The sequence below is a fragment of the Mercurialis annua genome, linkage group LG1-X (assembly GCF_937616625.2).
Source record: "Mercurialis annua linkage group LG1-X, ddMerAnnu1.2, whole genome shotgun sequence".
Lineage (NCBI taxonomy): Eukaryota > Viridiplantae > Streptophyta > Magnoliopsida > Malpighiales > Euphorbiaceae > Mercurialis > Mercurialis annua.
In genome coordinates this window covers 54,422,951-54,434,532 of record NC_065570.1, presented here as the reverse complement: position 1 = coordinate 54,434,532, position 11,582 = coordinate 54,422,951, and the positions used below count along the sequence as shown (strand labels likewise).

At 24.7% G+C, this 11,582-nt stretch overlaps 2 protein-coding genes across 2 annotated transcripts; both read right to left on the bottom strand.

Moving 5' to 3' along the window:
• Positions 1–469: 469 nt before the first annotated feature.
• Positions 470–1,205, bottom strand: LOC126664485 (uncharacterized). The gene is made up of 2 exons (XM_050356887.2): positions 1,059–1,205; positions 470–863 (listed from the first exon to the last, which is right to left on the bottom strand). Exons 1-2 carry the CDS (start codon positions 1,146–1,148, stop codon positions 729–731), a joined length of 225 nt encoding a protein of 74 aa, XP_050212844.1. The 5' UTR covers positions 1,149–1,205; the 3' UTR covers positions 470–728.
• A 989-nt stretch (positions 1,206–2,194) lies between these two features.
• On the bottom strand, positions 2,195–3,147 carry LOC126665500 (uncharacterized). The gene is made up of 2 exons (XM_050358319.2): positions 2,992–3,147; positions 2,195–2,733 (listed from the first exon to the last, which is right to left on the bottom strand). Exons 1-2 carry the CDS (start codon positions 3,037–3,039, stop codon positions 2,335–2,337), a joined length of 447 nt encoding a protein of 148 aa, XP_050214276.1. The 5' UTR covers positions 3,040–3,147; the 3' UTR covers positions 2,195–2,334.
• Between the last annotated feature and the right edge of the window lie 8,435 nt (positions 3,148–11,582).

Below are 11,582 nucleotides of genomic sequence, written 5' to 3'. Positions count from 1 at the left end.
AATTATGTATATAAGACTAGCGTTTCTAAAATCAAGTCAAAAAGACGAAGTGATCCAATAGTTGCAAAAGAATCCCAATTTGATTCGGGCCATTAAAAACTCCTGAAAAATTACAATCACTCTGCAACCACCCTTGATGTTCCATTCTTATGTCTTAAATAAACACGTAACTGTAAGCAACGGTCTAAAAAAGTCAATTTGATCTTACTTTCCAGTTTCCTCCCTGTATAGTTTTTAATGAATTTAGCTTAAATTATGTGTTGTTTCTTCGTCTCTGTAAAGGTAGTTTTTCTATGCATGAACTCAGTTTTGGTCAATAAATAAGTGTTTATCTTCTGTCAATTCTCTCATTCATCTATAGTTTATGCATCAAAACTCAAGTTTGAGATTCTTATTCCTTCCCATACACTCACATTAAGAATCTTACTCTGAAAACAACCTATTTGAATAAACCCCAAAAACTATGTAATGTCGAACAATCACAAACTAGAGTATATTGTATTGAAATAAGATGAATTTCCTTCACATAATAGAACAAATCATGGTTACATGTTAAAAGCATGCAACTTATCAGACTTGATCCTTATCTGAATAAGAGCAGCAAAAGAAGCACCTTAGTTCTTATATGCAGTTCATACCGGGTCCATAATGGCAATGAAACATAAATACTGAAATGGAGAGTTAACTAGGACTTGCAATTGCTACTCAAAAGTGTAAAGAAAGTAACCTCAATAAAGAGAGTTGTCAAAAAGGGAGGGGTCATGCAAGAAAAGCTCTCGACCGTTCATTTGCAGTGTTCCAGCTGCAATATCTTGAGCACGTTTCCTGGCTACTTCGGCTTTTCGAGCAGAGGCATCTGCATCCTGCAAAATTAATCAACACATATAATTAATCACTCCTATTTACAGCTCTATTAGCTAGTTTAGCTGGAAGCTAATGATGCAAATATAGATTACAATCAACTTAAGAACCCATGCTGACAACAATGGAGATTTCATTATTGATAAAAATTGACCTAAATCAACAATATAAATAGAGCAGAAAGATTAATCGAAGACCTTTCTGCGTTTCCAAGAGAGGAATTGCGCTTCTGTTACGGCATTCGATCTCGGTTGCTCCTTTGTTAGCCTTTCTTCTTCCGCCCCCATTCTTTTCCTTTCTTCCAAACAGGCCCTTTGCTTGTGAAGGCAAGGCGGTAGTCCTTTATAACAAAACGGGGAAGCCGAAGATAAACGACACCGTGTCGTATTTATTACTTGACAATGATTTATTTTACCTGTAATACTTCGAGTTTTTCCTATAATTTCAATTACAGAATGATTTTGCCTCTCCATCTTCACTCTCGATTTTAATATCTCCTTAATAATATTTATAATTATAATATCTATAATATTGTTTTTATCTTCAAAACAAATTTATTTATTTATTTATATATCAACATAAAAGTTAAAAATAACTAAATAAAATATACTTTAATATTTATAAAATTAAATAAATTAAAACATTATAAATTGAAAAGTTTATTGAACTAAAATTAATATTAATTATATACATATATATATATATATATACACACACACACACACATTATATAAAAGATATTTTTCACAGCAAATTACTATAAAGTTCTCACATATATTATAATTCGCACTTTCATCAATTCTGTTTGAAATTCAAACAATATGACCATTCACTCTTATTTTTGTCAACGATCTAGTCCTTCTGTGTATTTTTAGTATTAGCCAAACGAGTCAAATGAGTAAATTAAAAAATTTAACTTCAGAAAACAATATACACTTTTGTTTCTGTCAAGGATTTCGTTTTTCATATTAGAAAATTAATTTTTTTTTCAAGTGTGAAGATTTATTTATACCATTTAAATATATATAATACTCAAATAGCAAAAAAAATTAAAAAATACTTATGTGTTTTGTTAAATAACTTGACGATTTTTTTGTACCTTATGCTTATGATATATTAGGATAATTCTAAATAAATAATTATTTAATTACTACTTTTTAAAATATCGTAATTTGTAACCATTTTTTTTAAACTAGCATTTTATTGAGTTTATTAGGTAAACATAGTATAAAGATACTTTGATATATGTTTAAAGATTTCAAAAACCATTAATACAATTATTCTTTTAAAATTGGAAATGAGCAATAAACATAATAAATACAATAATATACTGTAATAAGGTAGGAAATTTATTGCACTGATAGAAACTTATTGAGTTGTATTTTGTTTCTTTTCCCAAAGGCAGAGGATTGAGTTTAATAAGTATTTTGTTTCTTTTCCCAAAGGCAGAGGATTGAGTTTACTATTTCATCATCAGTAATTCTGCGAAGGTGGAGGTGACGGAATATCCTCCGGTTCATCAAATTTGTCTCCTCGTCTTGCCATTTTCACACGTTTAACCTCACTCGGTTGTTCTTGCTCCTCTTCCCCTATATTTTCTTGCACATTCTGGTACCCATCTTCTTCCTCAGCCTTCTCTTTTTCTATCTCTTCTTGAAATTTCACATATGCTTCCCTATTTTCTCTGATATGAGTCGAGTCCACTTGCATAGTAGGGTTCGTGCTATCTTTCATATTTTCATAGAGTCCCTCCAATATTTTTCTTTCAGTCACTGAAGAAGAATCTTGAACACCTTCAGAAGATTGACCTCCTGCAGCCTCTCGAATCATTTCTTTGCGAAAAGAAGTTTGATAGTCCTCAAATTCTTGCTCCTGCACCAAAACCTCTCAACCCTTAATTTGCAAAAAGAACCATTGTTGTTTCATAAGAAAAGGAAATCAAAGCATGCATCTTTTTATAGAAACAACATATATAATAGAAATTCTATCAAACCTAATAACCCAACAGTGTCATCCATCAGAGTTCAATTAAAAGAACTTCATATACATCAACAATATAAATTATAAAGCAAACCCCAGCAAGAAGAATTAAGGATTGATAATTAAATTAGAAAAGGTGAAAGAAAAGACATTTCTGCGCTTCCAAGAGACAAATTGTTGTTCTTCCTCTGTACTCATTGCTCCGTTTCTCTTCTTTTCTTGCGAACAGATGGTTTGCTGGTCTCCTTATATATACAAAGGGAAAATAGCCCAAGAGAAATGATGCCGTCCGCATTTCTTTAAAAGCAAAGGGTCGTTCAGTTCTTTAACTCTCTTGGACAGACTCATTACATCAATTCTTATATTTTTTGAAGAATTTAATATTTTATGTTAATCTTAATATATTTGTATTTAATATTTGTTGTGGTACTTACATGCGTTTTAAAATTGAATTTATTTTTTAGAGCTATGTGTTAAATTATTAAGACAACGCTGTATTTCGTCAAATATATTTCTAAAATATTATTTGAAAATTCTGATCAATTAATATTTTAAATTAGAACAAATATATTCAAGTTACAAATTATAACTATTTTCAAAATTTATTTTTATTTTTATTAGTTTTTAATTTTATAAATAATTATTTTATACAATTAATCTTTAATTTAAGTTTATAAATAATAATTTGAGTTTTAAATAAGAATTATACTTCCTGAAAATAGGATTAAATTGAGGTTAGATACATTTGACCTAATTTATAAAATTGATGACTAGAATGTCAAAATCGTATTTTAGAGATATATGTGACAAAATAATTAAAATTATGAATATAAATAAATATTTAATTTGCCGATTATTAAAATGGCTAAGATTTAACTTATTTAAATCCGACTCGCAAGTTTAAGTACCGCATTTATTCTTTATTTTTTGATCCTTTAAGGGCATCTCCAAGGGAGGTCACCATTTTTTCCTCACCATTTTTCAATTTGGTGAATTTTTACCAAATTCACTCAAATGGTCATCACCAAATTCTTTACCAAAAAATCTACTTTTTTATTTTTTAATATAATAATCATTTTTACTTCTTAACATTTTATACACTTTTTACCAATCACACCCACAAACTTATTTATGCTCATATTCGTCCGAATTATAATATTATTCATACTTTTAAAAATAAATTGCTATTGATTTTTTAAATTATGAATATCTTATAAAATTTAATTTATATTAAAATTATTTAAAATGAACATTACATTAATTTATTTAAATTAACACAATAAAAAAATTAAAATAAACATTATATTAATTTATTTAAATTAACACAACATAAAAGTGAAATGGTGAAATTATTTTTATTCATGTAATATTTTTATATCATTGTCTCGTTAAATTATTTAATAAGTAAATAATTAATTAAATACAACTACAAATTATATGTACTGAAGTGTAAATTAACCACATTATTATATTCAAAAAGTGAAATGGTGAAGGAAAAATTCCTTCACCATTTTTGATGAAAGAGAGTGTGAGGGAGTCACCAAAATGCATTTTGATGACTCCCTTGAAGATGGGGAGTTATCAATTTCCATTTTGATGACTCCCCTTGGAGATGGTCTAACATGAGCGTGGCTCACTGACTCTGTTTGTTTGGTTAACAAGGATTTATTCAATATTTGTTCCCTATAATTATTTTCATTCTGAATATTAAGAAGGGTTAATTTCTAAAAAAATCACGAACTTTACACGAAATTTCATTTTAATCATGACCTTTAAAAGTTATCATTTAAAGGCACGAAATTTCATATTGTTTCAAATTCATCAATTCAGTGTATTTTTATTAACTAAATTTTTCACTAAACCATTAATGAAAAACCCAAGTTATTAAATGACAACTTTTAAAGGTCATGATTAAAATGAAATTTCGTGTAAAGTTCGTGATTTTTTTAGGAATTAACCCAATTTAAAATAAGTGACTATACATACGAAAATGATTATATAATTTATATAAATTATGAAATTTATACATACTATATTTTTTTATTTTGAATAATTGTTGAAATAAGATATTTTTCATTGATAAATAGTTACATTTAAATATTTATTGTCCTATGGTAAATGTATAATATATTTTAATATAGTTTGATGTAATTTGAAATTGATTTTTAAATTAAAGTATATTAAAGAAATAAAAAACATATCTAACCTATTGTAATATTTGATAATTCAAAGTTGATTTGAGGTTTACAATAATTTGATAACAAATTACAAAAACTGATAATTAAATTAAAAATTAAAATTAATTGAATAAATAAATTTCATAGAAAAAAATTTGCAACATTGGATTTAATTTTTGTTTGTTTAGTTATATGTTGTTTGCCCATCCTATTTTATCTCTTATAATTAGTTTTTTATTCTCTATTTATAATTATTTGGCAGCGAGAAAAGTGATGTATTCGCTAAAAGGATTGTTAATCTAGTCGAGATGTTCTTGATTTCTCGAAATTTTAATTTAAAAAAGATATATAAAATTTAAAAACAAAATATAAAAATTAAATCAATAGGTTATGGAAACGGAAAACTCATGAGAATGCATAATAAATATTTAAAAAATAATACTTTTGAAAGTAATAGCTGCTATAATGATAAAAGACATTTTACAACTATTATTTCACAATTGTGATATTAATTTCAAACTGGGGGGAAATTATCTAATAGTTTGAGATTTTCACAAAAGTGTGAAATAATATGGAAATTACAAAATAAAATACTATGAAATAATCTCTTAAGGATAGAAATTTAAAACATTATTGCTGAAGGTTTTTAAATAATAAGCCGAAATTTCCAAGCTTTATAAGAAAAATTGTTTCATCTTATTTATATGTAAAATTCATTTAGAGTTTTTGAAAGGGTAGCTTTTCTTTTTCAAAATATGCAGTTATTACAATATTTTATCATTTCATCAATTTATTTACAGAATCAATAATAAGTGAAAGTATAAGGGTACACCAACAAAATTAACCAAATGTGATAGTAATTTTTTCTAATTGAGTGATTCACGTTAATAAAACACTATACATCACATGTAGTGTATAATTAAAACATTTATATTATCTTTAATTATTAAAATAGATAGTTTAATTAAAGTGGGAATTAATGAGAATGCTCATTTGATCCTCTCAATTATATAAGTACTAGTCGTATCCCCGCGCATCTGCGCGAAATCAATGTGATATTTGGTATAAATTAAAAACATTTTTATTAGACAATAATAATACATAGTAAATTCTAAAAATAAAATTCATAGTACATAAACATATGTAAACTAATAATATTAAATAAAATAAAATCTATTCTAATAGCTATAGTAGTGGATTGTTTTAAAGTATTGAAAATAGAAGTAATTAACTACTCTTTGCATTCTTAAACTTTACCAACAGACACTAAATTTGAAATATGTCTAGGCAAATCACTTAATTAATAGGTATGAACATAATAAATAATAAACAACAAAAGAACTGAATAAAATCAACATAAAGCAAAATCATAGAAAAAATAAAAATAATTATAAAAAAAACTGCATGGATGCGATATCGTCAAATGAAGCAAATCATATTCACATAAACTTAAAAAAAAGTAGAATAATTTCCTAAAAAAAGAATAAAGAAATGAAAAAAGTAATTATGTATATGATTGTATATAATATATATATGATTACTTTAGCTGCAAAGAGTAACAGTAATTGAAAGAGTGAAGGGTATTACAATAAACAAAGAGGCCTAATATTGATTTACTATTAACTTCTTGTTAAATATATTTTCCATTCATCAAAGACTGCAATTTATTTTCTTATAAAATGTGAAAAATTGCATTGGCAATGTTGACAGATTGATCTAAAATTATATATATAAAATGAGAATTAGCTACTCATCATAAGTGATACACATCTCAAAAAAAATTTAAATTTTTTTATCAAAAGCAAACTCAAAATATGCATCCAATTTTTCCATTTTTTATTATCAAGTAAAATATAGTATAAAAAGTTCTATTTCTATCACATACAACCTATGCAGTAGTCACTTCCATGCAACTGGACACTCATTTAGAAAAATTTATTTCATATATTCCACAATTCTATCCAACTGGTGAATGTGTTATGAAAATTTCAAACCGTCACACTTTTTAAGCATATAAAGCCATTCCATTCTATCATAAATTGTACTAATATTAAACTTCAAAGTGAGATGTTATCGTACAATATTATATTTGACTTTATAGGAAGATTGAAACATCAAAACCGACTTAATTGGATGAAATTCGGAAATTTAATTTAGTGAAATTTAAATTATAAAAGAAAAATATTTAGTTCGATTTTAGTAGTAAAAAAAATTAGTTGAATTTTAATAAAAATCAAATAAACTTAAAACAATCAATTCAACCCTACTAATTCAGCTTAATTTATATCTTTAATATTCCAATAAATTGTTAATTTTAACTTTTTAGAAAAAATAGTACATATCCTGTAGTTAGATAGTTATGGATTCATCATTAATTTTTCACTAAATTATTAATTGGTCACTCACTCACCGATAAAACTCGTCCTCTTTTGTGATTGCATTAAACTTTTATTATTGGAGTGATGTTATTAAAATATTCTAATGGTTGATGAATTTGCAGATCTTTATTGTGATATTAATGAATTTGATTGATGATAGTGAACCGGGTACATCCTTTGAAGGTCATTGCCATTCCGGAGCAAACCAAATAGTAACTTATATGAGTTGTTTGTTAATCAACTTTTTTATACACATGGAATTTAAAAAAACCTAAAAACACAAAAACACATTTTAATTGAAGTGAAATAAAAAAAACAACAAACAAACTATAAAAATTATGCAATACCTCCAACAAACTTCATATTGTAACAACCACAACACAAAAACTGAAATCTGGATGAAGATAAAGAACAAATTACTTAAGCATATTATTAAAAAAACAAAACATTGTCCCCGATAACAAAGCGGTAAATAGACAATTTTAATAAGCAAAAACAATACCATGATGGCTACAAATCACAATGGAAAAGGAGAATTAATATTTAAAATTAAAATAATCACAATGAAAAAGGAGAATGAATATTAAAATTAAACCCTAGCTGCTAGAAACTACTATACGAAAAAATGAATACTAAGTGGATATTTATATTGATATGAATGTTTAATTATGTTTAAAAGTAAATAGGTTGTTTATATAGAGTAGGATGTTAAATAGTTTATGTAGATTAGGATGTTAAAAGTTGTGATATAAATCTAATTAATATAATTAAATTAAAATTAGTATTTTGAAAAAAGTGGGAACTGCTGAGAATGCTCTATTTGGTGAGAATCAATGAGAGGACTCCGTTGGTCCTCTCAATTATATAATACTAGTCGTAAGCCCGCACATTTGTGCGGAATCAGATTTATATAAATTAAATTTTAATTTTTTTTATACAATTCAGGAAGGGGAGCGATTATGGAAGAATTTCAACCACGACTTAACAGTAATCCGCTAACGCTTGTACTATTTGATATATAGTTATAAAAAAATTAATAATACCTAAAACTAAATATTCTAAATTTGTGAACTTAAAATAAAAATAAAAATCTAATTTAATAATCCAAATAATAATTTTTTTAAAATATTGACACATCCTTTTCATTTTATATTTTTATATATTTTTTATAGTATAATTTTATCTTTATTTCTCTAATAAGTTTTTTGATAAATTTCAACAAAAGAGCACACTGTTTTTGCTATATTGCATTTTAATACCATATCATATTGACCTTGTTTCACGTGACATGTGAATTTATAAAAAAACTCAAAATCCAATTTTTTGAAATAATCTGAATTTTAAGATTACAATATTTTTTTTTGATGAATTACACTATAAAATTAAAACTAAAGAGAATGATGTTGAACTATTTTTCCAAGATTTGTACCTTATCTTATTACTAATATTATCACAATATTAATTATGATCGAGGTAATTTGATATTTTATTTGTTTAATATAAACATGATGTCACTTATATAAATGAATATGAAAAATCCAATATTATTTTATAAATCTGTAAGAAAATTAGCTATAATAAAAAAAAAATCAAGCATAGCTATTTTTAAAAAAATTAATGTAAATATAATTTAAATAAATTATTCTTAATTACAAAAATATATAATCTAAGCACGTATATGTTTTTATACATATAATTCTAATTGTATAATAATGTCTTAATTAGATTTTTTTTGACAAAATGGAACTGAGAGACACGTAAATGAAAACAGTTCTGCCATATTAAGAGAATGGTCACATTAATTCAAAAAAATAGCCCTAAAATAACCATAATGCCGAAAAAAAAAACAATAACCATGAATTACACAGACACCAATAAAAAGAAAACTAATGTAATTCTAACGAAGTTTTTTTTGCTACAAATAAGAAAAATATAAAGAATTAAAAATTAGCTAATAATTATAACTTTTAAATAAATATCAAATAAATATTTAATTTAAATTTAGTTTTCATAAAAATGTACATTTAGTATAAGTATTTTGTTCAAATTATAAAACCAATGAGAATTATTTTTTGATAATATTTTTTAAAAATAAATTTAGTATTTTATCTAAGTTGGGAACTCATGAGAAGGCTCCTTCAGTCCTTTCGATGATCTTTAATATTAATTTTAATAACTTTTATATTAGGTAAAATAAAATAAAGCATAATTTTAAAATCATTAAAATTAAATAAATAATTTTTATAACATGTAAATTTGTCAAAATTTTAGATTAATTTTATTTTTAAAAAATTAATAAATGATTTGTAGAGATTAGAAGGTAATATATATTTAACACTATAAAGTGTAGAGAGTTAATATAGATTACAACACTATAATAGGTAGAGATTAGAATTTAATATAGATTAGAACACTCATTAAAATAAGGTCAAATTCTCAAAAAACACCAAATTTTTAAAAAATTTATCAGTTATGACCAAATTTTTCAAAATTTGCAAATATATTAAAATATAAGTGATTTAAAAAAAATAGAAACTGATGAGAATGCTCTTTTTTGTGAGAATTAATGAGAAAATTCTATTTTGTGAGAATTAATGAAAGACCTTCATTGGTCCTCTCAATTTTATAAGTAGTAGTCGTAAACCCGTGCGTTTGCGCGAAATTAAATTATTTAATTTAAATGATGATTTTATTAAAACATACAAAGATTGTTAAAAAAAATTAATACATACTTTACATTGTATTTTGCATCGGGATTTGATTTATTTCTCTCTAATAATTACTTTTATTAGTATGTTCAAATAATTTTGCGAATCGAATACCATAATTCTCAGTATTTTACGATTTACATCAAAATTGTTTGTGTGATATGGTTCTTTTATAATTTTTAATAGAATTTATATTTTTTTCCTATCATAAAATATGTGTTCGATAACTGCATATTTTTTTATAAGATTGTTTTAAATTAAAAAATTCTTGTACTCTTTTCTGCATTTTAAAGATCATCTTTAATATAAAAAATTTTATTGGAGATGTTTAGATAGCATCTTATAGATAAGAGTAATATTTTTAATTTGAGTCCAATGAACTCCCTCATATTGATATTTTATTTTACTTGATTTTCACAACTATTAATAATTATATTTAGTTTCGTTTATTTTCATTTTTAATATATTTATTTATTCAATTCATATAAAAACGAATTATATTCCGAAAGAAAAAATAACAAACTTAATTGTCTCTATATATACACAATGACGGAGGAAGAGGTTGGTTGAGAATGGCTTTGGCTCTCCTTAAGTTTTGAAAATAGCTAAATTAATAAATGGAAACTTTTTTTTCTTTTGCAATTTGACCCTCTCAACTTTTAAAAGTTATCTCTTATATATATATATTGCATATTACTTTGGCCTCCCGATGTAAAAAAATTTAGTTCTGCCATTGTGTATACATATACATATTATTTCACATATGTAGAAAAATATTAGAATATCAAATTAATTTAAGTTAAGCTATACTTTTAAAAAATCAAATCTTTAATATTTTAAAAAGTGAAAAAAAAAATACAAAAAAAAACTACCAGTAGTGATTATTAAATCAGTCCACAATTATAAAACAAAAAAGCTACCTTATTTTGTAAATATTCAAGTTGTTCTGAATGTTAGTGGCCATCATTGATAAGTTTGTTTTTCTAAAGAGTAGATTACTGTTAAGTATATTTTCCATAGCAGTAAATTCTATCTTATAGTAATTTTTTGAGATGAAGTTGATATACATTAAAAGTGATATAACAAATAATTAAATCTAAATAAGTGTTTTAGAAAAAATGGGAACTAATGAGAATGGTTTATTCGGTGAGAATCAATGAGAGTGCTCTATTTTGTAGGAATCAATGAGAGGGCTCCGTTGGTCCTCTCAATTATATAAGTATATAGATATAGATATAGATATAGATTATTGACAAGGTCTTTGAGGTAACTGAAATCCTTTAGTTTTTTAGAATGATTAATACTAAAAATCATCATAAATTACTTATTCCGTGTTTGGTTTATTTAATTATTGAGATAAATGATTAAATTTACAATTGAGATATTTTTTTAGATTACTGATTTATTATTAAATATTCTTATAAAATTAGTTACTAAATTTTAATAGGTCAAATTTGACGTTTTTAAAAGATGTGTAA

What these genes read in the sequence shown, in the direction of transcription:
- LOC126664485 (XM_050356887.2), bottom strand. Translation starts at nt 1,148, where the DNA reads ATGGGGGCGGAAGAAGAAAGGCTAACAAAGGAGCAACCGAGATCGAAT. An exon ending in TCTCTTGGAAACGCAGAAAG is followed by an intron (nt 864 to 1,058) that starts GTCTTCGATTAA and finishes TTAATTTTGCAG; the next exon opens with GATGCAGATGCCTCTGCTCG.
- LOC126665500 (XM_050358319.2), bottom strand. Translation starts at nt 3,039, where the DNA reads ATGAGTACAGAGGAAGAACAACAATTTGTCTCTTGGAAGCGCAGAAAT. An exon ending in TCTCTTGGAAGCGCAGAAAT is followed by an intron (nt 2,734 to 2,991) that starts GTCTTTTCTTTC and finishes GTTTTGGTGCAG; the next exon opens with GAGCAAGAATTTGAGGACTA.